The following is a 27836-nucleotide window of genomic DNA, read 5'->3' as shown; positions in this document are numbered from 1 at the left end:
CCAGTCCAGGCAGCAGGCAGTCGAGGGGGTCGTTCAGCCCAACTGACTGCCTCTCTTCCATGGCTACGTTAGCGCCAGGGTGTCCCTGGAGATGGAGCACGCGGTGTCCACCGGTACTCTCCCGGCCTTCTGCGAGAGGTGGGCGCCGGAGGAACTGGAGTGCATCATCATCCCCGACAACCAAATTTTAATTTGATCTAAGTTCCCTTTGAAGTTTTCTTTGGAAATTTGTGGGTTCTAGTGCCCTTACCAAAAGGGGGCTCTTGATTTAACGTTACATTTAAAATAGTTGTAGAGCTGTTGCATTGTGAGCGGCTTAGCCAGTCATGTGATGTTCACAAGACTCAATAAAACCCCAGCCAGTTGGGTCTAGGTCATCCACGATGAGGTATGCAGTTGTGAGCCTAGTGGATGAACTGGTAATGTGTCGTGTAATTGTTAAACCTTTGTTAATAAACCAACTAGTCCGAAATAGCAATGTGCTGCTATGAATTCTTAAGCAAAGAACCCAAGAACCAAATACATTGCACCCAAAGTGTGGGGAAAATGTGGAACTCGTCACCGCAGGGAATAGTTGTGGTGAATAGCATAGCTGCATTTAAGGTACACGAGGGAGACAGGAATGGAAGGTTATGCCGATAGGGTCAGAACGGGAGGAGGCTCGTTTGTGGAGCATAAACACCAGTTGGGCCGATTAGCCTGTTTCTGCGCTGTAATTTTAACAATGCCCGAAGAAACTCAAAGAGCGGTGCTATGTGTGTTTGAAGTGCCAATGTTCTGTTGCATACCTTGTTGGACTGTTGCATAACCCCGCTTCGAGCTGACAGAGCATGGGCATAAAATAAAAACCTCAGCTGGGCGGATTTGCATCTTTAATACACATCGTAAAGGTTGACCTGTTTCTGAAAAAGCTCCCAAAGATGTTTTTGAACACGACACAGTTTGACGTACAATTAATAGTGCCGCTCCTGGGGTTTGAACAAACAGAACAACTGGCTGCCGACCAAGTGTGTGGCCATTGACAGGGAGAGCATTAAAGCCGGATGGAATTTGTTTATCAGCAGCGCACAGAGGCTGCAAGGAAGTGGGCCCATGGGATGGATTTGTCTTTGCATACTCTGGCACATAGTTGGCTGAGGTGTTTTATAAGCTGCATAGTTTGAACAAAAGCAGTGCTTGTTCAAAACAAGATGTACGTTCCCACAGACTGGACGCCTACTGGTTAGATTTCTGAGGCAGTTTATCCGTCATGGCCATGTGTAATGTGTTACAGATAAAAATGCCTTTTCAGACTAAAGGGAAACATTGACTAAGGTAGAAGGTATCTTTTTATTGCCAGTGATGTTATCATCGAATCTCACAGCACAGAAGGAGGCCATTTAGCTCATCTTGCCTGTGCCTCTTTGAACGAGCGATCCAATCAGTCCCACTCCCCTGCTCTTACCCCACGCCTTTCCTTGTCACGTATATATCCAATTCCCTTGTGAAAGTTGATGGCCCTGAAATTGAGGCCTCTCCAGGTGCCTACGATGTGCGCACACCCGAAGAGACCCTGCAAGCTCTGGGTTCAGGCACGCAAACCGCATGCACCTAATCCCGGCACAAATCCCTGGGCGAAGGGCCTTCACGGGCGGAAGACCTGCTTTGACCAGCATAAGAGTTTTAATAGATAGAAAAAATAAATGGTATGACTTATTTTTATATTAAAAACCCTGTCTATGAATGTAAGTTTATTTATAACACTACTCTAACATTTGTTTTAATATTTCAAAAAAATAATTTCTTCTCCAAAACATTTAATTCAATTTCTATTAATTAAAAAAAAAGTAAAGTTTTTACATTTATGTTTGCGTTTTATTTGATTTTAGGGGTATTCTCATTGATAGGACTAGATTGGGAGCTCGGAGCTGCCATTACTATCAATGAGAATACTACATTGTGATTGGTGGTCCAGGCCCACAGGATCCCAGAATGAGCTTACACTCCTGGGATGCGTGGGCCTGTACACTGGACTGTGCATCTTGACCTTGGAGCACGCGTGTTCATTCCTCCGGGACCACCAAGTTTTTTCGTTAAAAATAATTTCGGTCAAAGGCATCCGCCCGCGGGAAGCCTCCGATCGCAATTTTTGCCCCAATTTAATTTGCTTCCAACACCCTTTCAGGCAGCGCAGTCCAGATCATAACAACTCACAATGTTAAAAAACATCTTGTCTCCTCCCCAGTTCTTTTGCCAATGATTGAGCCTCCTGACTGCGGAAACAGTGTCTCCTTATTCTCTCTATAGAAACCATTCATCATGTTGAACGCCTCTATTAAATCTCCCCTCTGTTCTAATGGAGAACAAATCCCAGTTTCTCTGGTCTCTCTGCAGACATTGGCTGAAAACCCAGTACATTCTGTCATTGCAATAAATTCAGATACCTACGCCTTTTCACGATGGCATTTGTATTTTGAAGGTTCAGTGTTTAGTTTTGCAGCCTGCATATAAATCCAGGCAACTGGAATCACAAAGTCTGATTCAAGGTCAGATTAATGTGGGTAGCACAAGGAAAGATGTAAACAACATTGTGCTCAGACAGAGCTGTAATTGCCTCAATCCTTTAAGTGAAATATGGGCAGCGTAGACAGTCCCAAAATAGACTCTCTCCGATTGCTAAAATTCCCTGACTGATTTCCAACCTATGGGATCACATGCTCTGACTTAAAATAACCTGTTTAAGATACACCTGTACAGTTTAAGCAGCTATACACTGTTATTCTCAAACCTGTGCGTTCACCTTGATAATGGTCCCTTTAAAAAAAATAATTACAGATAAAGGGTTATGGGGAGGACTAACGAGGCAAGAGAATGCACAATAAATGGGTAGAACTTAAGAAATAGGAGCAGGAATAGGCCATACGGCCCCTCGAGCCTGCTCCACCATTCAATGAGATCATGGTTGATCTGATCTTGGCCTCAGCTCCACTTCCTTGCCTGCTCCCCATAACCCTTAACTCCCCTATCGTTCAAAAATCTGTCCATCTCCACCTTGAATATATTCAATAACCCAGCCTCCATAGTTGTCTGGGGTAGAGAATTCCAAAGAGTCACGACCCTCTGAGAGAAGAAATTCCTCCTCATCTCTGTTTTAAATGGGCGACCCCTTATTCTGAAACTGTGCCCCGCTAGTTCTAGATTCCCCCACGAGGGGAAACATTCTCTCTGCATCTACCCTGTCAAGCCCCCTCAGAATCTTATACATTTCAACAAGATCACCTCTCATTCTTCTAAACGCCAATGAGTATAGGCCCAACCTGCTCAACCTTTCTTCATAAGACAACCCCTCCATCCCAGGAATCAACCGAGTGAACCTTCTCTGAACTGCCTCCAATGCAAGTATATCCCTCCTTCGGACCCGAGCCTTTAGACTCTTTTTACACTTCCGTGTCGCTTTTTCTCTTTCCCTCAATGGTCAATATCTAACGTGTTGTAAAATTGTTCTGAAGCACCATGGGATGTTTTACTACACTAAAGGCGCTATATAAATAAAAGTTATTATTATTATAAATAAAGAGACCAAATCAATATGCCATACTCCAGGTGTAGTCTCAGCAATGCTAGGATACTGAGGAACATTGGGACCTTGGAGTGCATGTCCACAGATCCCTGAAGGTAGCAGGTCAGGTAGATAAGGGATACAGGATACTTGCCTTTATTAGCTGAGGTATATAATATAAGAGCAGGGAGGTTATGCTTGAACTGTATAAGACACTAGTTAGGCCACAGCTAGAGTACTGCATACAGTTCTGGTCACCACATTACAGGAAAGATGTGATTGAACTAGAGAGGGTAGAGAGGAGATTTACGAGCAAGTTGCCTGTACTGGAGAATATTAGCTATGAGAAAAGATTAGATAGACTGGGGTTGTTTTCTTTGGAACAGAGGAGGCTGAGAGGCCACCTAATTGAGGTGTATGAAATTATGAGGGGCCTGGACAGAGTTTCCTCAGCAGAGAGGTCAGTAACCAGGGGCATAGATTTAAAGTGATTGATAGAAGGATTAGAGGGGAGTTGGGGAGAATTTTTTTCACCCAGAGGGTGGTGAGGGTCTGGAAATCACTGCCTGGTAGGATGGTAGAGGCAGAAACCTTCATCGCATTTAAAAAGTACTTGGATGTGCACTTAAAGTGCCATAACCTACAGGGCTACGGACCGAGAGCTGGAAAGTGGGATTAGGCTGGGTAGCTCTTTGTCGGCTGGCAGAGACACGATGGGCCGAAATGGCCCCCTTCTGTGCCGTAAATTTCTATGATTCTATGAACTCTGCACTCCTTCAATTCCAGACCCTCAGCTCTGAAATCCCCTCCCTAAATTTCTCCATCACTTTCTCCTCCTGTTGAGAAGCTCCCGTGTCCGACAATCGTCTTATGTGGCTCGGTGTCAAATTTTGTTTGATAATGCTCCTGTGAAGTGCCTTGGGACGGTTTACTGCGTTAAAGGCGCTATATAAATGCAAGTTGATGTTGTTGAATGAATCGGGGTGGTGCCGACATACTCGATGACGAAGGGCCTTTGTTGGAAAGAGAATCTGTAATATATATATATATATGTATATTATATATATAGCGCCACCTGTGGACTACTGTGGTACTGCAGCCAGTGCTATGTACAACGAAAGAGGGAACAGGTCTAGGGTTCCGGAGTGTTTTGCCATCTTAAGATTGTGTGTGTGTTTGTGAGTTGTACTGAAGATATAACAGAATCAGATTAGAGTGCTGACGACTTTAAGACCATGGAATCTCTCCTGCACATTTCACAGTCCGCCTGGGCTCGACAGGACGCTGCTGTTCATCGTTCCACTGTGGCCATTTCCTCTTCAGAAGCTCGACTGTTCACGTCAGGGTGACATCATCATGTTTTACTTCTGTCCAACTCATGCAATCACCTCTGAGATTTTTCTAATCCTGCCACTAACTCTGTGTTGTTTGAGATTAACGGTATCCTCCGTATCTCTTTTGCTGCCCGTTCTGCTGCCGTGCATCAGTTGGTAGCACACACATCTCTGAGTCAGAAGGTTGTGGGTTCAAATCCCACCCCAGACTGACTCTTCCAGTGCAGGGCTGAGGGAGCGCTGCACTGTCGGAGGTGCCGTCTTTTGGATGAGACGTTAAACCGAGGCCCCATCTGCTCTCTCAGGTGGATATAAAAGATCCCACGGCACTATTTTGAAGAAGAGCAGGGGAGTTATCCCCAGTGTCCTGGCATTCGTAATCCCTCAATCAACATTACTAAAACAGATTATCTGGATCATTATCACATTGCTCTTTGTGGGAGCTTGCTGCGCGGAAATTGGCTGCTGCGTTTCCTACATGACAACAGTGACTGCACTCCAAAAGTACTTCATTGCTTGTAAAGTGCTTTGGGACCTCCTGAGGTTGTGAAAGGCGCTATATAAATGCAAGTCTTTCTTCTTTACCAGCTGACTCTGCAGAACCCTTATTGTCACTCTGGAGACCGGGGATAACTCCCCTGCTCTTCTTCAAAATAGTGCAGTGGGATCTTTTATATCCACCCGAGAAAGCAGACTGGGCATCAGTTTAATGCCTCATCCGAAAGACGGCACCTCCGACAGTGCAGCACTCCCTTGACGAGCACATTTAACAAGCACAAGCGTGACCACGGTGCCAGGAGACATTTGGGAACAGTTTCTTTCTCCTTATCTAATCTCATCACCACCCTTTGTCATTTTGAACGCCTCTACTAAATCTCCCCTTAACCTTCTCTGCTGCAAGGAGAACAATCCCAGCTCCTCCAGTCATTCCACTCAATTTACCATTAATTTATCATTAAAATTGTACCGACAGGCACAGTCAGCAACGCAGCAGTAACAGTGCCCACTCTGTGTGGAAAGGATGGTAAAATGTTTTTGCTGTTGTCCTGGCCAGCAGCCTGGAAGCTGCTGCTGATGTGAATCACCTTGAGAAGCAGATACTAAAATAACGGATTGTTAAATGGAGAGGTAGAGGGCTGGGTTTCCCGGTCCTTTGCGCCGGGTGTCGCCCCAGAGCGGCGTGAAAGGCGGCGGTGAGGCCCCCAGCGCCCGCCGCGATCCTCCGGTCAGGTTTAGTGGCGGCCACGGAGCATCGCCACCGGGAAGAGCTGCGCCCGGTGTGCAACGCCCCCCCCCCCCTGATTGCGACACTGGCGAGAGTTTGAGCTCCTGCCCGACCCGTCCGCCCGGAAATGCGCCTGCAGTGGCCGCCTGGGAAATCAGAACGGTCCAGCCATACCGGCGGCGGAGGGGAAGGTAATGGACTCTAAAGGTAAGCGCAAGTGTTTGCTCTTTTAATTTTTTTTTTGCGATTTGTGTTGTGGTGGCGGGGGCAATGTTTTGGGAATGTTTTTGTGTGTTCTTTTTAAGTTTACCCCGAGACGTCTCTCGGAGCGCTCCCTGACCGGCTCTTTAGCTCGGGAGTTTCCCATCCCAGCGCCGCGAGAGAGGTGTACAACGACTCCCTTAGAGCTGCACCTCCTGACTCAGGGCCCAGCTGCCCAAACTTAAATACTGAAGCGCAAACTATTCCTGGCCGCTAACTTTCCCGCCCCCGCCGCCATTATCACCCCGAAAACAGAAAAGCCTAAAATCTTGCCCAGAAACCCTCCATATGGTAATCTGTTAAAAATCCAGAAGCATCGTTTTTTTCATACGCCTCTAAATTCCTGAAGTGCCTTTTAATGTTTGACCTCTCGCACTCGTGCTCTGAAGTGGAATGTTTACTATGCGTGATTAGCAACATGCTGGATTTAAACCCAACCTCAATCCAATCCGAAAACACCTGTCGCTAATCTATTTAGAATTATTCCGTACTTTATGGCCTTGTTGCTTGCCTTAAATATCTCCGCCATAAATATATTCAATGACCCAGCCTCCACAGCTCTCTGGGGCCGAGAATTCCGGAGATTTACAACCCTCTGAGAGAAGAAATTTCTCCTCATCTCAGTTTTAAATGGGTGGCCCCTTATTCTAAGACTATGTCCCCTAGTTTTAGTTTCCCCTATGAGTGGAAATATCCTCTCTGCATCAACCTTGTCGAGCCCCCTCATTATCTTATAACTTTCAATAAGATCACCTCTCATCCTTCTGAACTCCAATGAGTAGAGGCCCAACCTACTCAACCTATCATCGTAAGTTAACCCCCTCATCTCCGGAATCAACCTAGTGAACCTTCTTTGAACAACCTCCAATGCAAATATATCCTTCCTTAAATACGGATACCAAAACTGTACGCAGCACTCCAGGTGTGGCCTCACCAATTACAGTTGTAACAGGACTTCTCTGCTTCTATACTCTATCCCCATTGCAATACAGGCCAATATTTCATTTGCGTCATGTGATAGACTAATGTCCCGGTAACTCACCTGTACCCAAGCCATGCTTCAGTTGAGTGTCTCCAAACACTTGTGAGAGAACCAGACCAATAGGCAAGCCTTCACTTTGGGAGTACTCTTTTGTACATTTGGTTTCAAAATTCATATCCTTGTTTTCAAAGTCCTTCATGGCCTCGCCCCTGCCGATCTCGGTAATCTCCTCCAGCCCCGTGTCTCCCTGACATGTCTGCCTTCCTCTAATTCTGCCTTCTTGATTATAATCGCTGAACCATTGGTGGCCGTGCCTTCTGTTACATAGACATAGACATAGAAAATAGGTGCAGGAGTTGGCCATTCGGCCCTTCGAGCCTGCACCGCCATTCAATGAGTTCATGGCTGAACATGCAACTTCAGTACCCCATTCCTGCTTTCTCGCCATACCCCTTGATCCCCCGAGTAGTAAGGACTACATCTAACTCCTTTTTGAATATATTTAGTGAATTGGCCTCAACAACTTTCTGTGGTAGAGAATTCCACAGGTTCACCACTCTCTGGGTGAAGAAGTTTCTCCTCATCTCGGTCCTAAATGGCTTACCCTTATCCTTAGACTGTGACCCCTGGTTCTGGACTTTCCCAACATTGGGAACATTCTTCCTGCATCCAACCTGTCTAAACCCGTCAGAACTTTAAACGTTTCTATGAGATCCCCTCTCATTCTTCTGAACTCCAGTGAATACAAGCCCAGTTGATCCAGTCTTTCTTGATATGTCAGTCCCACCATCCCGGGAATCAGTCTAGTGAACCTTCGCTGCACTCCCCCAATACCAAGAATGTCCTTCCTCAAGTTAGGAGACCAAAACTGTACACAATACTCCAGGTGTGGCCTCACCAAGGCCCTATACAACTGTAGTAACACCTCCCTGCCCCTGTACTCAAATCCCCTTGCTATGAAGGCCAACATGCCATTTGCTTTCTTAACCGCCTGCTGTACCTGCATGCCAACCTTCAATGACTGATGTACCATGACACCCAGGTCTCGTTGCACCTCCCCTTTTCCTAATCTATCACCATTCAGATAATAGTCTGTCTCTGTGTTTTTGCCACTAAAGTGGATAACCTCACATTTATCTACATTATACTTCATCTGCCATGCATTTGCCCACTCACCTAACCTATCCAAGTCACTCTGCAGCCTCATAGCATCCTCCTCGCAGCTCACACTGCCACCCAACTTAGTGTCATCCGCAAATTTGGAGATATTACATTTCATCCCCTCGTCCAAATCATTAATGTACAATGTAAACAGCTGGGGCCCCAGCACAGAACCCTGCGGTACCCCACTTGTCACTGCCTGCCATTCTGAAAAGTACCCATTTACTCCTACTCTTTGCTTCCTGTCGGCCAACCAGTTCTCAATCCACGTCAGCACACTACCCCCAATCCCATGTGCTTTAACTTTGCACATTAATCTCTTGTGTGGGACCTTGTTGAAAGCCTTCTGAAAGTCCAAATACACCACATTAACTGGTTCACCCTTGTCCACTCTACTGGAAACATCCTCAAAAAATTCCAGAAGATTTGTCAAGCATGATTTCCCTTTCACAAATCCATGCTGACTTGGACCTATCATGTCATCTCTTTCCAAATGCACTGCTATGACATCCTTAATAATTGATTCCATCATTTTACCCACTACCGATGTCAGGCTGACCGGTCTATAATTCCCTGTTTTCTCTCTCCCTCCTTTTTTTAAAAGCGGGGTTACATTGGCTACCTTCCACTCCATAGGAACTGATCCAGAGTCAATGGAATGTTGGAAAATGACTGTCAATGCATCCGCTATTTCCAAGGCCACCTCCTTAAGTACTCAGGGATGCAGTCCATCAGGCCCTGGGGATTTATCGGCCTTCAATCCCATCAATTTCCCCAACCTAGGCCCCAAGCTCTAGAACTCCCTGCCTAAACCTCTCTGCCTCTCCACCTCTCTTTCCTCCTTTAAGACACTCCTTTGAACTTATCTCTTCATCTGCCCTAATTTCTCCTTATGCGACGCGGTGTCAAATTTTGTCTTATAACGCTCCTGTGAAGTGCCTTGGGACATTAAAGGTGCGATATAATTGTAGGAATGGCATCGCACACACTGCCTGGAGAGAAAGGTAGCAATGATTCATTGGGTGTTGAGATCGTTGCAACGCTCGCCTCATAGAATTTAATAACACAGAAAAGAGGCTCTTCAGCAGCTCTCGGCAAGATCGATGCAATTAATCCCACTCCCTCACTCCTGCCCTGTCGCAGTTAAAATGGGTGCTACATTACAACAGTGACTACACTCCAAAAGTACTTCATTGGCTGCAGTGCGCTTTGAGATGTCGGGTGGACGTGAAAGGCGCTATATAAATGCAAGTCTTTCTTGTATTTGTTGCATTATTCCTGAGTGTTGGTTATGCTCCTCTAGTTTGGTATCATCTGCAAATTTTGATATTGAGTTACTTGTTCCTAAGTCCAAATCATTAATGTAAATTATGAATAACAGTGGTCCCAATATTCGTTTGGACTGATGAATGCACAACAGTCTTTCAAGCATTAACAGCTATATTCCTCAGAGAATTCCTTCGAAAAGGAACACTTTAGCCTAAGGTTATGTTTCTCATTCACTGCTGATGTAATCATGTTGACATGAATCCTGCCAGACAAAAGTGGTGTGTTTTCCAGATAGGAGATAGGAGAACAAGGTTGAGAGTGCCAGGTTCATTCGACAGTCAGATTCCCTCTGACACAAGCTTGGCAGTGCAAACAGGCTATAAATTTAACTGTAAATATTTGACACTGTCTTGTCAGTATCTCTACTCCAGAGCACAAAAATGCAGGCTGACACTCCCAGGGCAGTGCTGAGGGAGTGCTGCACTGTCGGAGGTGCTGCATTCGGATGAGACGCCTGCCCTCTCGGGTGGATGTAAAAGATCCCACGGCACTATTTCAAAGAAGAGCGGGGGAGTTATCCTGGTGTCCTGGGGCCAATATTTATCCCTCAATCAACATCACTAAAACAGATTATCTGGTCATTATCACATTGTTGTTTGTGGGAGCTTGCTGTGCGCAAATTGGCTGCCGTGTTTCCTACATTACAACAGTGGCTACTCTCCGAAAAGTACTTCATTGGGTGTAAATCGCTTTGGGACGTCCGGTGGTCGTGAACGGTGCTATATAAATGCAAGTCTTTTTTTCTATCTGAGGCAATGCGCGACCATTTTTTGCTGAGAACAGATCAACTTTAAAACACACTGGTCACATAAATATCATCTATTCTTACAACTTAATCCTTAATTCTAATGACAGGTTGCTGACCTGAAACGTTAACTCTGTTTCTTTCTCCACAGACGCTGCCTGACCTGCTGAGAGTTAGTCAGCATTTTCTGCTTTTATTTCAGATTTCCAGCATCATTTTGTCTGGGTACATTGTAATCCTACTAATGAAAGGAGCCTATGAACCATGCCAGAACAAAAGTCCTCATTCAAACCCTTACCATGGTGAAGATGTTACAGCTTCCCGCTGGACTTGGGAGATAAGAGCAGTTTCAGAACAAGTTGCAAATCTGATCAGGGAGTCTTTGCCCATTCAGAGCACAGGGCAGTGCCACACTGCTCCTGGGACTCTGTGCTCGGAGCAGAGTGCGGCTATATCGGAGCCCGAATCTATGCTTGTTCAGTGCAGCTGGGATTTTAGTGGCGAGCTGTACAATTTATCTTTTACATAATTGCTGAAATGATTTCAGCTCGAGCAAGAAACATCTGTTTGAAGGTGGCTCGGTGGGGAGTATTCTTGCTTGAGCCAGAGACTCGAGCACAAAAATCTAGGCTGAGGGAACGCTGCACTGTCGGAGGTGCTGTCTTTCGGGTGAGAAGTTAAACCCAGGCCCCGTCTGCTCTCTCAGGTGGATGTAAAAGATCCCACGGCACTATTTCGAAGAAGAGCAAGGAAGTTCTCCCCAGTGCTCTGGCCAATATTTATTCCTCAATCAACATCACCGAAACAGATTTATCTGGGCATTATCACGTTGCTGTTTGTGGGAGCTTGCTGTGCGCAAATTGGCTGCTGTGTTTCCCCCATTACAGCAGTGACTGCACTCCAAAAGTACTTCATGGGCTGTAAAGCGCTTTGGGCCATCCGGAGGTCGTGAAAGGCGCTATATAAATGCAAGTCTTTCGTGGAAAAATTCCGTTGCGCCCCAGTTGGGAGCGGTCACATCTGCAAAGGGGAGACTTTGGCGCCAGTCCCGCTCCCATCCCGAAATTGGGGTTAATGCCGCCCCCCCCCGCCCGAGAGGAAGTGGAGCACAAAATAACGCGCCCCACTCCCTCTCTGGGGCGGAAGCGGAGGCAGCGGGTAACAGCACGACGCATTGGGGCAGCATAGTGCTGCCGCATAGGAGGGGGCTCGACCTGGCCCACCGGGGAGCCGCGGGGCGGGGTGGGGGGGTCCGAGCCCGGGCTGACAGATCGCGGCACGGACCCTGCGTTCAAAGCACCAACGGGGCCCTCGGGGAAAATGCCACCATTTATTTTCCAACATGCGCCCCGCGAGGCGCCTGCTGCCCAACTCACGTCTCCTGAAGCTGTCGCTGCCATCGCCCCAAGCGGCTTCACGGGGGATGATGCCCAATGCAGGGTATGGGGTGAAAACGGGGCTACTGCGCGGAGCAACGAAGCAGGGGGGAGGAGCGCCACCGCTTCATCATCATAGACGGTCCCTCGAACGAGGATGACTTGCTTCCACAAGAGTTCACAGACGTTTCAATGGAGGACCCGATGTTCCAGTCCTGAACTCCAATTGATGGGGTGGAAGATGCCTGTGCGTGGATTTTTTTAACGTGTGGTGACCGTTGCACATCAGCCACCACACGGGCTCGACAGAGCTAGGTCTTGGTCCAGTGGCAAGGGTTGAACCAGGACGACTGGAGACCAGCTCTGCTGCACAGACCTAGTGCGCGCACATATCGCAGTGTGGGCTGGCCCGTGCTGCTTCTGGGTCCTCGCCTCTTCTGGGCCCCGTACCCTCATTCACCGCACCTCCGCCCACGATGTTGCAGGGCCAGGCGCTCCAGCTCTATTTATAGCCCCGACCTGCGGTGGTGGTCTCACACAGGTCGGGGAATTTAACGGGAGTCGTTAGCGGCACCGCGCCCCGGGGCGATGTGTTGTTTGCTCTCCCCGTTGCCGCCTCCCGGGGCGGCTAACGGGAGGCACAAGTGTCCCGAATTTCGAGCCATTTCTGTCCATCACTGCTGTAAAAACATCTCGCCTTTGACGGGCAATTTAGCTATGATCTAAACAGGCAGGAAAATGTTCCTGTTGTAAGGAAGAAAATGTAAGGTTCCTACGTTTTGCGAGACGTGAGTGTGGGCCAAGAACGCCCAGCTCCTGCTTGGGCACAGTAGATCCGTGTTCCAATCTAGATAAAAGAGGATTTATATTTGTGCTGGTCACCTGCTCTTGTTCTTGAAGCCTTGGTTGTAGCTAAATAGGCCCAAGGACGCGCCGTACTTCAAAACCTTGGATTCCATATCACACACTGTTTTTTTACTCCCTCGGTCTCTCTGTTATTTTTGGCCAAGTGCTTGAACTAGCCATGGGGAATCTGTATCACGGCTGTATCTAGGCAGGCCTACTGCCTTCAATCTCCCGAACACACACAATTTCAGGATTCCGTTTCATTCCACTGGATGGCTGGTTCCTCAAATTATCCACACATCTGAATCCTTCCTGTGGCTCCACAACAACAACAGCTTGTATTCATATAATGACTTTAACGTAGTGAAACGTCTCAAGTTGCTTCACAGGAGAGTTCTAAAATAAAATTTGACACCGAGCCACATAGTGAGAAATTAGGGCAGGAAGCTTGGTCAAAGAGATAGGTTTTAAGGAGCAGCTTGAAGGAGGAAAGAGAGGTGGAGAGAATTATAAAGTGAATTCCAGAGCTTGGGGCCTTGGCAACAGAAGGCACGGCCAACAAAGGTTCAGCGATTATAATCAGGGATGCTCAAGAGGACAGACTTAGAGAAATGCAGATATCTCGGGGAGGCGGGGTGGCAGGGGCTGGAGGAGATTACAGAGATAGCGAGGGGTGAGGCCAGGGAGGGATTTGTAAATAAGGATGAGAATTTTAAAATTGAGGCGTGCTTAACCAGGAGCCAATGTAGGTCAGCGAGCGCAGGCGTGATGGGTGAACAGGACTTGGTGCGAGTTAGGACATGGGCAGCAGAGTTTTGGATGACCTCAAGTTTATGGAGGGTAGAACCCGGGAGGCGGGCCAGGAGTGCAATGGAATAATGAAATCTAGAGATAACAAAGACATGAATGAGGGTTTCAGCAGCAGATGAGCTGAGGCAGGGGTGGAGTCGGGCGATGTTACGGAGGTGGAAATAGGCGGTCTTAGTTATGCTGCGGATATGTGGTCAGAAGCTCATTTCAGAGTCAAATATGACACCAAGCTTGTGAACAGTCTGTTTCAGCCTCAGACAGATGTTAAGAAGAGGGATGGAGTCGGTGGCTAGGGAACAGGGATTGTGGCGGGGACCGAAAACAATGGCTTTGGTCTTCCCAATATTTAGTAGGAGGAAATTTCTGCTCATCCAGTACTGGATGTCGGACAAATAGTCTGACAATTTAGAGACCGTGGAGGGGTCGAGAGAAGTGGTAGTGAGGGAGAGCTGGGTGTCATCAGCGTACACATGGAAAGTGACGCTGGGTGTCATCAGCGTACACATGGAAAGTGATATCGCCGAGGGGAAACATGTAGATGAGAAATAGGAGGGGGCCAAGGATAGATCCTTGGTGGACCCCACTAACGATGCGGGAGCGGGAAGATAAGCCATTGCAGGTGATTCTCTGGCTACGATTAGGTAGCTAAGAATGGAACCAGGCGAGTGCAGTCCCACCCAGCTGGACAATGGAGGAGAGGCGTTGGAGGAGGATGGAGTGGTCAACCGTGTCAAAGGCTGCAGGCAAGTTGAGAAGGACGAGGCAGGATAGCTTACATCGGTCACATCGGATGTAATTTGAGAGCTGTGTCAGTACTGTGGCAAGGGCGGAAAACTGATTGGAGGGATAAATCATAGTTGCAGTTCTTTATTGGATGAGTGCAGGCAAGCAATGAAACATTTTCAACTTATTTCTTGTGATCCGAAGTCTTCAATCATCGATTCTGCTCCACAAATATAAAGTGCCTCAGCTTACGCGCTGCAGCGTCCATAGAAACATAGAAAATTGGAGCAATAGTAGGCCATTCGGCCCTTCGAGTCTGCACCGCCATTCAACTCCTGTCCCGACCAAATAATTGAGCACCGGGAATGTGCCTGACCCCGCAACTCGTGTGTCCTGGGTAATGAGTCACCTTATTAGCATCAGCTGTGGCTCAGTGGGTAGCACTCTTGTCTCTGAGGTCAGAAGGTTGTGGGTTCAAGTCCCACTCCAGGAACTTGAGCACAAAAAATCCAGGCTGACACCCCCAGTGCAGTGCTGAGGGAGTGCCGCACTGTTGGAGGTGCCGTCTTTCGGATGAGATGTTAAACCGAGGCCCCGTCTGCCCTCTCAGGTGGATGTAAAAGATCCCATGGCATTATTTCGAAGAAGAGCAGGGGAGTTATCCCCGGTATCCTGACCAATATTTAGCCCTCAATCAACGTAACAAAAAAACAGATTATCTGGTCATTATCACATTGCTGTTTGTGGGCGCTTGCTGTGTGCAAGTTGGCACCGCATTTCCCACAGTCCATGATCGGATCAGCCGTGATCATATTAAATGGTGGAGCAGGCCCGAGGGGCCGTATGGCCTACTCCTTCTCCTATTTCTTATGTTCTTATGACCCTCTGAGAGAAGAAATTCCTCCTCACCTCCGTCTTACCCAGTGCAAATTTTGGCCCATTAATAGTCCCTTTTTAAAAAAAACCATTGGGAGCAAAGCACCGTATGATCCAGCTGTTTTTTAGTTTAGCAATCCAGCGTGTTTATAATTCAGCACTCCCCATCATGAAAAAAGATAACTTTGATCACATTGCCAGTCTGCAAGAAGCAATATATTGCCAAGTCGGTATCTGTAAACTGGCACGAAAAATGTTGTGTCTTATTGTGCCACAGTGCTGCTCTCTGTTTAGATTGTTTACCACACATTGGAAGTTTATAGGAAATATTTTTCCACCCGATGACTACTTCAGTCTTTCACTGCCTTTCAATCAGTCCTTCTGGACACTTTTTTCCCCAACTACTTTCTTATGAAGGTTATTGCGTGTCTGCAGTTTGTACCTACCCCTCTTTGCTACAGACTAACCTCCTGCCCGCTACTGTTTGCACTGTGTTGAGTAAGGGTACAGTAGTGTAGTGGTTATTTTACTGGCCTACTAATCCAGAGTCTTGGCCTAATAAGGCAGAGAATGCGAGTTCAAATCTCCGCCATGGTCGCTTGAGAAATTGAATTGTATTTTTTTAAATATATAAATAAAAAATCTGCTCTCAGTAAAAGTGACCATGAAGTTGTCGGATTGTCGTAAAAAGCCAATTGGTTCACTTATGTCCTTTCGGGAAGGAAACCTGATGTCCTTACCTGCTCCGCCCACAAGAACATAAGAAATAGGAACAGGAGTAGGCCACACGGCCCCTCGAGCCTGCTCCGCCATTCAATAAGATCATGGCTGATCTGATCATGGATTCAGCTCCACTTCCCCGCCCGCTCCCCATATTTCCTATAAACTTCCAATGTGTGGTAAACAATTTAAACAGGGAACAGCACTGTGGCACAATAAGAGACAACGTTTTTCATGCGTGACTCCAGTCTCTCACGAACGCGATTTACTCTTAACTGCCCTCGGTTGTATCAAACCGCTACTCAGGGCAACAAAGGGTGGGCAATAAGTGGCGACCTTGTCAGCGACCGTTCCCAAGAAGGAATAATAATAATAATTTCTTTTAAATCTACAGTCCGTCATAAAAAGGTCAGCATTTTTTCAGCCCTTCCCTCCTGCAGTCGCTAACATCTTGGTCGTGCACTTTATGAACTTGCGATTAACAACACGTTAAAGTCTTTGTGGCAGAGGACGGACATGGTCATTGACATATTTGAGGGCAATGTGAACTTTTTCTGCTCAGTGTACAGCTGAAGTGGGGAAAACTGTTGAGGGAGCGCTGCACTGTCGGAGGTGCCGCGTTTCAGATGAGATGTTAAACCGAGGCCCTGTCTGCTCTCTCAAGTGGACGTAAAAGATCCCATGGCACTATTTCGAAGAAGAACAGAGGAGTTATCCCCGGTATCCTGGCCAATATTTATCCCTCAATCAACATCACTAAAATACAGATTATCTGGTCATTATCACATTGCTGTTTGTGGGAGCTTGCTGTGCGCAAATTAGCTGCCGCGTTTCCTACATTACAACAGTGACTAGACTTCAAAAAGTACTTAATCAGCTGTAGAGCGCTTTGGGACATCCGGTGGTCGCGAAAGGCGCTATATAAATCCAAGTCTTTTCAAGTCTTTTATTTTGTTTTGAACCCAATCTCAACATTGTCTACTTACGAGGCAGATATGTCAAGGTAGCAGAAAAGGGGACGTTTCTTCAACGTTGCCCAACCACGGGTCATCCCTGAGGTTGCTCAACCGTGGAAATCTTTCAAATCTAACTTTTACCGCTGCCGGAATATTGTAGATTTGGTCACAAGAGAATATGGTGAAGAGGTGAAGATTATAATATGATCGGTAACCAAAGGGCACAGAGTCCAGGTGGCTGGGAAAAGAACCATGAGGAAAACTATTTTACACAACGAGTGGTTAGGATTTGGAATACACTGGCTGGTAGGGTGTTGGAGACAGATTCAATAGTGGCCTTCAAAAGGGAATTGGATAAATACATGAAGGATAGAAATTGTAGGGATTACGGGGAAAGAGCGGGGAGTGGGACTCACTGGGTTGCACTTCAAAAGAGCCGGCACAGGCTCGATGGGCCAAATGGCCTCCTTCAGTGCTGTACTGTTCTGTAATTCTATGACTTGAAGTCAGTGCATTGCAGTCCAGTCCATATCTGTACTACTCCCTCAACTCTTTTTATTAGTTCTGGGGATATGAGTATTGTGCCAAGGCCGGCATTTATTGCCCGTCACTAATTGCACTCGAGAAGGTGGTGGTGAGCCGCCTTCTTGAAACGCTGCAGTCCGTGCGGTGAAGGTACTCCCACTGTGCAGTTAGGGAGGGAGTGCCAGGATTTTGACCCAGCGACTATGAAGGAACGGTGACATACTTCCAAGTCAGGATGGTGTGCGACTTGGAGGGGAACGTGGAGGTGGTGGTGTTCCCATGCGCCTGCTGCCCTTGTCATTTTAGGTGGTAGAGGTCGCGGGTTTGGGAGGTGCTGCCAAAGAAGGCTTGGCGAGTTGCTGCAGTGCAACTTGTAGATGGTATGCACTGCAGCCAGGGGGCGCCGGTGGTGGAGGTCACGGGTTTGCTGAATTGAATATCTGATAAATAATATAACGCTGGAGACGATTTTTGGTAGATTGTCACACTTATAAATGTAGTTAGATTATGGCTTGACCGCTTAATGTTTTCCTTAGTCTGTGCTACAGGCTTCCAATAAGTTGTCACAATAGACTTATAAAAACGTGCTCCAAAGGACCAATTGAAAGGACGCCAAACACACTTAAGTGGAAAAGTATTTCAGATTGGTTCCAGGCTGTGTGTGGTAAACAGTTTAAAGAGGAGCGAGCAATGTGGTGCGATAAGACACAGCATCTTGATTGCCAATAAAATATTTTTCTTTTACGCATTTGGCTATGCAGAGGTTGAATTATTGCGCTCTTAGAGATTTACAGTCGCAAGCCTCATTTGATGTCCTGCCCACTGCCTTAGGGCTGAGTTGAAATATATTGTGGGTTAAAAAAAAGGTGAAAGGTTAGACTGTGAACCATTTCCATACCCCCCCGATCCTAGTCACCCCCTTCCCTCATATAAGTGCTGTAACTTTAAGTTGGTGCATACATTATTTTTTTATTGTGAACACGAGTTTTACGATCATGATCCACTTGGTCTTGCCAGGTTCTGAGTGTACGGCCTGCTTTCCTTGGTCGCTACCTAAATCTGGTAGTGTTCTAAGCTCCGTGTAATTTACCTCATATCACTCGTGCGCGCAAAGTTGTTCTACTTGTTGTTTTCGGAATGCTCTGAATTCATGATGCTTTTTTCTCTGTTGGACCTATTTCCGCAGGAAGCCTGTGGTGACGTGTCCTTCACCGTCCGGCCTTGCCCAATGCCGCCAAGTGCATTAACCGCTGAAGGAACAAGACCGCTGCCAAAGAGAAAGAAGGTTTGCACCATTACTTGCTGAACCGTGTTTACGGTTTTTCTTCTCCCCCCTCCCCCACCCCCGACACCCCCCCGCTCCCCCCTTTCTCCTTTCTTATGTTCTGCCCGAGCGTGAATTCCTGCTTTTCAACATTTTTTCCCCCAACTGTTCCCTACTGTTGCAGCCCACAAGCCAGCGGCAGCGGACAGATGTGCTCGCAAGCCACTGGTAGCAGACTGATGTGCTCGCAAGCCACTGGTAGCAGACAGATGTGCTCGCAAGCCACTGGTAATGGACAGATGTGCTCACAAGCCAGTGACAGCAGACAGATGTGCTCGCACGCGTCCACCATTCCCGTTGCTATAAATTGGCATGCGAATGGCCTGGCGATGAGTGTCCTAGAAACATAGAAAATAGGTGCAGGAGTCGGCCATTCGGCCCTTCGAGCCTGCACCACCATTCAATGAGTTCATGGCTGAACATGCAACTTCAGTACCCCATTCCTGCTTTCTGCCAAACCCCTTGATCCCCCTAATAGTAAGGACTACTGGATTTTCCTCCGCCTCCTCCTTCATAGAAGTTTACAGCACGAAAGGAGGCCATTCGGCCCATCGTGTCCATGCCGGCCGACAAAAAGCTATCCAGTCTAATCTCACTTTCCAGCTCTTTGTTTGAGGCCTTGAAGGTTACACACTTCAAATGCGATGAGGGCTTCTGTCTCTACCACCCTTTCAAGCAATGCGTTCCACACCCCCACCACCCTCTGGGTGTAAAAGGTTCTCCTCAACTCCCCTCTAATCCTTCAACCAATTACTTTAGTTTATTCACCCCTCTGCTAATGGAAATAGGATCTTTCTATCCATTCTATCTCGGCTCCTCATAATTTAATACACCTCAATTAAATCTTCTCTCAGCTTCCTCTGTTACAAAGTAAACAGTCCCAGCCTATCCAATTTTTGCCTTAGCTAAAATTCTCAAACCTGGCAATATCCTCTTATATCTCCTCAATACCCTCTCTAGTGCAATCACATCTTTCCTGTAATGTGGTGACCAGAACTGTACTCAGTACTCTAGCTCTGGCCTATCTAGTGTTTTATACAGTTCTAGCATAACCTCTCTACTCTTATAATTTACGCCTAGGCTTACAAAGGACAATATCCCGTATGCCTTATCTACCTGTCCTGCTACCTGTGGACTGTGGACATGCACTCCAAGGTCCCTCTGTTCCTCTACATTTCTCAGTATCCTACCATTTATTCCCGCGTGGAGAAATGGCTGGCTTCTGCTTAATTTGCAATGGTCCAGAAATCATCATCACCATCGTCATAGACAGTCCCTCGGAATCGAGGAAGACTTGCCTCCACTCCTAAAGTGAGTCCTTTGGTGGCTGAACAGTCCAATACGAGAGCCACAGACCCTGTCACAGGAGGGACAGACATTCGTCGGGGGAAGGGGGCGTGGGACTGATTTGCCGCACGCTCCTTCCGCTGCCTGCGCCTGATCTCTTCACGCTCGCGGCATTGAGACTCGAAGAACTCTACGCCCTCCCGGATGCACCCTCTCCACCTCGGGCGGTCTTCGGCCAGAGATTCCCAGGTGTCAGTGGTGATGTCGCACTTTACCAGGGAGGCTTTGAGGGTGTCCTTGTAATGTTTCCGCTGCCCACCTTTGGCTCATTTGCCGTGAAGGAGCTCCGCATAGAGCAATTGCTTAGGGAGTCACGTGTCTGACATGTGAACTATGTGGCCTGCCCAGCGAAGCTGATCGAGTGTGGTCAGTGCTTCAATACTGGGGATGTTGGCCTGGATGAGGACACTGATGTTGGTGCGCCTGTCCTCCCAGGGGATTTGCAGGATCTTGCGGAGACATCGTTGGTGATATATCTCCAGCGACTTGAGGTGTCTTCTGTACATCGTCCATGCCTCTGATCCATACAGGAGGGCAGGTATTACTACAGCCCTGTCGACCTTGAGCTTGGTGGTAGATTTGAGGGCCTGGTCTTCAAATACTCTTTTCCTCAGGCGGCCAAAGGCTGCACTGGCGCACTGGAGGCGATGTTGAATCTCCGCAACAATGTCTGCCTTTGTTGAATCATCAGCATAGACCTAGATTCCAACTCACATAGGTATTTCTGATACTTTAATATTTATTTTGGGAGATTGAAAATCTTAAAGACAGTTATTCAGTCTTACACCCTCCTTTTACAAGTAAGATATTGCCGTTACCCCCACAGGAAAAGATCATTTGAGGCCCTGAGTGTTACATCGATTTTTCTCACACTTCTCCTGGTCTGGGGCCTTAGTCCTTTATTTCATAAGTCCAACGGCAGTTTTCTGTTGTTTGTCAAGTTGGCAGTCGTACTTTGTGGGTTTTCTCATCTGATGGAAAAGAAGCTTGTTCAAGGTTAGGCTGAGTTTTGTCAGTGTTACTGTGTAGTTTCAGGCTACAAAGCTCTCATACCTCTTTCCGCTAATGCCATATCGTACAGAGGCCCTCTGTCGTCCACACTGATCAGACTTAACTTCCCGGTGACCTCCCAACCAGTCGCCATCCAATCACAGCTCTTGGTATTAAAGTTGGGCTCAGTCTGTGTCGCCAGTCTTTCATCATCAAAATCACGGTGGGGTCGGAACAGAGTAGATAGAGAGAAACTCTTTCCATTGGCAGAAGGGTCAAGAACCAGAGGTCACAGATTCAAGGTGATTGGCCAAAGAACCAAAGGCGACATGAGGAAAAACTTTTTTACACAGCGAGTGGTTAGGATCTGCAATGCACTGCCTGCGAGGGTGGTGGAGGCAGACTCAATCATGACTTTCAAAAGGGAATTGGCTAAGCACCTGAAGGAAAAAATTGGCAGGGCCTGGAAAAGGGCAGAGGAGTGGGACTAGCTGAAACACTCTTGCAGAGAGCCAGCACGGGCTCGACGGGCCGAATGGCCTCCAGTGCTGTAACCATTCTATGATTCTATGATCACACAACTTCTCAAAGTGTGACGGCAGCCCCAGATTTATCCCGAGGCCTGGGTGCAGTGAACCCATTTGTTGGACGGTGAACGTGACTACAGGAAGCCAGAGCTCAATGTTTACGTGGTCCTCAGCTCACCACAGAGCTGTCCACCACTCACGTGATTACACAGGGTCACGTTTTAAGCTGATCAATGGAAGATCAAAGGTACCTTGCACAAATAAACGAACCTGTCGATCGCGGGAGGTATTGGAGGGGATGCCATGCAGATTCATTAGAATGATACCAGGGTTCAGGGGGTTAAATTATGAGGACAGGTTGCATAACCTTGGCTTGTGCACCCTTGAGTTTAGAGGATTGACGGGTGATCTGATTGCGGTGTTTAAAATGTTTGAAGGATTTGATAGAATAGATATGGAGAATCTGTTTCCTCTGGTGGGGGAAACCAAGAACGAGAAGACTTGGGGATAGAAATTGCCCTCTGCTGGAAACAGGGCGCACCTATCCTTTCCAAAGTGTTCTGGCCGCCGCAATGGATGTGGCCACCCATCCGGCGAAATTCAGCTATTCGGGGTTTTTTTCAGCAGGTCGGAAGTGGATCATCGTGGGAGCGGAGGTGGGGGCGGAACGCAGTGGCCGTCACTAGCGGGGAGGAAATGGATCATCGTGGGGGCGCAGTGGCCGTCACTAGCGGGAAGTGGATCATCGTGGGGGCGGAGCGCAGTGGCCGTCACTAGCGGGGAGGAAGTGGATCATCGTGGGGGCGGAGCGCAGTGGCCGTCACTAGCGGGGAGGAAGTGGATCATCGTGGGGGCGGAGCGCAGTGGCCGTCACTAGCGGGGAGGAAGTGGATCATCGTGGTGGCGGAGATGGGGGCGGAACGCAGTGGCCGTCACTAGCGGGGAGGAAGTGGATCATCGTGGGAGCGGAGGTGGGGGCAGAACGCAGTGGCCGTCACTAGCGGGGAGGAAGTGGATCATCGTGGGAGCGGAGGTGGGGGCGGAACGCAGTGGCCGTCACTAGCGGGGAGGAAGTGGATCATCGTGGGGGTGGAGATGGGGGCGGAACGCAGTGGCCGTCACTAGCGGGGAGGAAGTGGATCATCGTGGGGGCGGAGGTGGGGGCGGAGCGCAGTGGCCGTCACTAGCGGGGAGGAAGTAGATCATCGTGGGGGCGGGGCGCAGTGGCCGTCACTAGCGGGGAGGAAGTGGATCATCGTGGGGGCGGAGGTGGGGCGGGGCTCAGTGGCCGTCACTAGCGGGGAGGAAGTGGATCATCGTGGGGGCGGGGCGCAGTGGCCGTCACTAGCGGGGAGGAAGTGGATCATCGTGGGGGCGGGGCGCAGTGGCCGTCACTAGCGGGGAGGAAGTGGATCATCGTGGGGGCGGGGCGCAGTGGCCGTCACTAGCAGGGAGGAAGTGGATCATCGTGGGGGCGGGGCGCAGTGGCCGTCACTAGCGGGGAGGAAGTGGATCATCGTGGGGGCGGGGCGCAGTGGCCGTCACTAGCGGGGAGGAAGTGGATCATCGTGGGGGCGGGGCGCAGTGGCCGTCACTAGCGGGGAGGAAGTGGATCATCGTGGGGGCGGGGCGCAGTGGCCCTCATTAGCGGGGAGGAAGTGAGAGCGGGACGGGGTCTCCGCAGCTGTCAGTCATCAGCCCTGCAGGAAGGTCAATTTCTAAAATGGCGGCCCCCTCCACAGAGATCCGGCGGCAATTCCACGCCGGCCCGTGACTGCCGCTTTCCGGTGGTCAGCGGCCTTATCGAAAGGGACAATCTCGGCCCCTTGATCTTAAAATTAGTGCCCAGGCCATTTAGGAGTGAAATCAGGAAACACTTCTTCACACAAAGGTTAGTTGAAATCTGGAATTCTTCCCACTCCCGCAAAAGACTGGGGACGATGCCGGGACAATTGGAGCTTTCAAGACTGAAATAGATCATCATCGGCAGTCTCTCGAAATCGAGGAAGATTTGCTTCCACTCTAAAAGTGAGTTCTCAGGTGACTGAACAGTCCAATACGGGAATTACAGTCTCTGTCACAGGTGGGACAGACAGTGGTTGGAGGAAAGGGTGGGTGGGGAGTCTGGTCGCAATAGATAGAGTTCTGACGAAGGGTCACAGACCTGAAACGTTAGCTCTCTTTCTCTCCACAGATGCTGCTTGACCCGCTGAGATTTCTGTTTTTATTTCAGATTCCAGCATCCGTAGTACTTTGCTTTTGTAGATAAATTTGTGTTGGGTAAGCTTTTGTAGATAGATTTGTGTTGGGTAAAGGTATCGAGGGATATGGAGCTAAGGCATGTAAATGGAGTTGAGGTGCTGATCAGCCGTGATCCAATGAAATGGCGGCGCATTATTCAATCAATTTGAGGGGCTGAATGGCCGACTCCTGTTCCTATGTAAGGCTCCGAGTTATCAGGGTAGCCTCCTGGGACTTTCATTGGCCATTCACCCATTTTCAGGATAAAGGAGAGCTATGAGACCAGGAAACAAGATTCCCATTGAAACAGACATCACAGCTTCAATCTTTTCAAAGGCCCGTTAAATAGACTGTAAATATAGGGTGATCAGAGTGTGCTGGTCAATATTAACTGTTTCTGTCACCTGCCTTGGCAGTGATTCTCCTCTAACTTGTTGAATAATAAGGCGTTCTATGGCAAATAGCTGCTTCCAGTCTTACATATTTCCTCAAATTCAAATAAAGGCATCCAAGAAACAAAGAAAGGAAGCAAAAGTCACACTGGGCGAGATTTTATGACGCTATGAGTCGGTTGCATAAGTGGTGATTTGATCCCCTGACTGATTGTGAGCTTTCTGAACGCTGGCAAATCCAGGATTGGAAGTAAGCGAATGCAATTCACAGCTATCGAAGGAGGCCGAAGGATTACAGGCCCACAAGCCTCACCTCGATTGGGAGAAACTGCTTGAAACATTGTTGAGTATAGAGAACCTTGTACTGTCCCTCAGGGCACAACCTGCACGGCTTTAGAGGTTTGAAGTTGTTGTTCGACAAATTTATCAGGCTGCTTTGCATGAGGTAAGGAATCTTCCGATTGCTGCGTGTAAATGTGTTGAAGATTACCTCAGGTTGGTATTTCTAGTGAATCGTAAAATTAATATATGATTTCATAGGATCTTACAGCACAGAAGGAGGCCATTTATTCAGCTATTTTGCCTTCAAACTTTACCTGTTCGTTACATTCTGATTTACCTCGTCTCCATTTGTCCTATTCAGCCTTGATGGTCATCCCCATGGCCCTGTGCTCTTTCTCTTTCACATTGTTTTCTCAATAATAATAATAATAATCATTTAAAAAAATTGAAAGCTTGCTTGATGAAGTCGATACACCGAATCCCCATGGTTACTGTTCTGGTGGATTGTACAGCCCCACATTTAATTTTGAATTGAGGTGACCAGCGGCAAGTGAAGCTGCCGAGATCCTTCTGTTTGCTATTGTCATCTTATTATCTCAACCAATTCCAAATGTTTGCCAGAAATTCCACCACTTAGGGGTCAAAGTTCCCTTTATAACGCCGCCGGTTAGCACCAGTGCTAGGCGGCTAATGGGCGGCAAAGGCCTACCGTCAGTGTTAAGCAGCGTCCACGGCTCGGGAGATATTCAGACGGCTCTTTGGTGGAGGCACCAAGAGGTAACGCCGCGTCGTCTTAGCGCCACCCACGTGGTGACGTCATCCCGCGGTATTTGGTTTGTACGGACGCCTAACGGCAAGTAGTCCGTACTGCCTGGGAAAGTTGGAGGGAACATCGCGATGCTCAGGCGCATTCAACCAGAGATCAAGGTACGTTTTTTTCTTCATTTATTTCATCTTCCTTTCATTAGTTGCCACAGTGGGGAAGTTTGTGCGTGTGTGGGTCGGAGAAGTTTGAGGTTTTTTTTCTTCCCGTTTTTCAGCCAGCGTGGCGGCAGCCTCCCGTCAGGAAATTCAGTCGGCCTCCTGAGCTCCCGCCACTTTTTAGCGCCGCTCTCTCATCTTTTGGGCATAAATCTGAATTTGCCAGTTGGAGCCTGAATCTAACGCCGGCAGTAAAATCAGCAGTGAGGCAGTGACACCGCCTCAAAAACGGCGGTAACCGAATATCGCCCCCTAACTGTTGTATCAACCCACATAGCAGGCACTACGAATGTTACCATCTCCAAAACTACCCACTATTGGTGACAGGTTCAGGGACCAGTTGCTGATCCTGTAAAGGCGGGCAACTATCCATACCAGGCCATCAGTAATAATCACTTTCCCCCACCACAGACGTCAGTCACAAAGGAGCCGCTTACTGCGTTTTAAGCGCGCCGGATATTTTGGGCAGACCAGGTGTTCGATAAACTCTTCGCATTCATCATAGGCAGTCCCTCGAAATCGAGGAAGATTTGCTTCCACTCTAAAAGTGAGTTCTCAGGTGACTGAATAGTCCAATATGGGAATTACCTGTGACTGAGTCCCAGTCACAGGTGGGACAGACAGTGGTTGGAGGAAAGGGTGGGTGGGGAGCCTGGTTCGCCGCACGCTCCTTCCGCAGCCTGTGCTTGATTTCTGCATGCTCTCGGCGACGAGACCCGAGGTGCTCAGCACCCTCCCGGATGCACCTCCTCCACCTAGGGTGGTCTTTGGCCAGGGACTCCTAGGTGTCGGTGGGGATGTTGCATTTTATCAATGAGGCTTTGAGGGTGTCCTTTAAACGGTTCCTCTGCCCACCTTGGACTCGCTTGCCGTGAAGGAGCTCCGAGTAGAGCGCTTGCTTTGGGAGCCTTGTGTCAGGCATGCGAACGATGTGGCCCACCAAACAGAGCTGGTCAAGTGTGGTCAGTGCTTCAATGCTGGGGATGTTGGCCTGGTCGAGGACGCTAATGTTGGTGCGTCTGTCCTCCCAGGGGATTTGCAGGATCTTGCAGAGACATCGTTGGTGGTATTTCTCCAGCGATTTGAGGTGTCTACTGTATATGGTTCACGTCTCTGAGCCATACAGGAGGGTGGGTAGCACTACAGCCCTATAGACCATTAGCTCGGTGGCAGATTTGATTAGCTCACTGACTTAATCCCAGCACTTACAAATTCAAGAGCTCAGCCGATTTCAGGCAAACTCCTGCAGCTATTCAACACATTACATGCACCTCACTAAGGTACCATTGCCTTGAAAGAAAAGAAAGAACAAACTTGCATTTATATGGTGCCTTTCACGACCTCAGGATGTCCCAAGGAGCTTTTACAGCCAATGAAGTACGATATTGTTACCTACATTTGAGTCTGTTAATCAGCTCCTGACATCAAGTAACCTTATTAGGGCTTTACTATCCACCTCATAGAGCAGGCAAATCAAATCAAGTATTTGTCCATGGACTGGGCACAAGTCTCTTGTGAACACTTAATGGAAGTTTAGTTTTGCAGCTGTTGAGATAACAAGATGACAATAGCAGTCTCTCCAAGATAAAAAGATTGGCAGTTTGGCCTTCTAACTTTAAAATAGTTGTGGCAAGGTGATGCAGGATTGTTAGCACTGCAATGTATTTGCTTCATGGGTTCTTTGCTTAAGAATTCCTTGCAACTTCTCTTCTTTTTAGGCAGTCCCTCGTATCGAGGATGACCTGCTTTCACGCCAAAAAGGGATGAGTTCACAGGTGTTTCAATGAAGGACCTAATATTCCAGGTCCTGAACTACATGTTGAAGGGTGGAAGATGCCTGTGCGTGGATTTTTTTAACGTGGGGTGGCAGTTGCACCCCAGCCACCACACGGGCTTGACAGAGCTAGGTCTTGGTCCAGTGGCAAGGGTTACCCAAGACGACTGAAGACCAGCTCTGCTGCACGGACCCAGCACGTACACATATCGCAGTGTGGGCTGGACCGTGCTGCCCCTGGGCCTTCACCTCTCCTGGGCCCCGAACTCACACCTCTCCTGGGCCCCCATCACGTCCCTCTGCAATCTCTCGCTGCTCCTGGGCCCCGACCTCGCCGCTCCTGCTGTACCTGCCCACGCTCCAATCAGTGACCTGTATTTGGTGATGTCCAATCCAGTCGCCCTCCCAGACCGGCTGCTCCAGGGCTGCCGCACCTCCGCTCCTTTTATGGCCCCAACGTGTGACACATTGCTATTAAGAACTAGTTGGTTTATTAACAAAGGTTTAACAATGACACTACACATTACCAGTTCACCCACTAGGCTCACAACTGTATACCTCACCGTGGATG

General features: G+C 48.3%; 1 protein-coding gene across 1 annotated transcript in view; it reads left to right on the top strand.

Annotated features, from left to right (window-relative positions):
* Positions 1-27836, top strand: part of LOC139231823 (protein FAM13A-like) — a 143830-nt gene that overhangs the window by 82241 nt on the left and 33753 nt on the right. Inside the window, exon 5 of the mRNA XM_070862535.1 lies at positions 18594-18692. Within this exon, the coding sequence (XP_070718636.1) occupies positions 18594-18692 (99 nt within the window). The remainder of the gene's footprint in view (positions 1-18593; positions 18693-27836) is intronic.

Source organism: Pristiophorus japonicus, chromosome 2, assembly GCF_044704955.1.
Source record: "Pristiophorus japonicus isolate sPriJap1 chromosome 2, sPriJap1.hap1, whole genome shotgun sequence".
NCBI lineage: Eukaryota > Metazoa > Chordata > Chondrichthyes > Pristiophoridae > Pristiophorus > Pristiophorus japonicus.
Note: the sequence above shows the minus strand (reverse complement) of the source record. Positions and strands in the feature narration are given on the sequence as shown.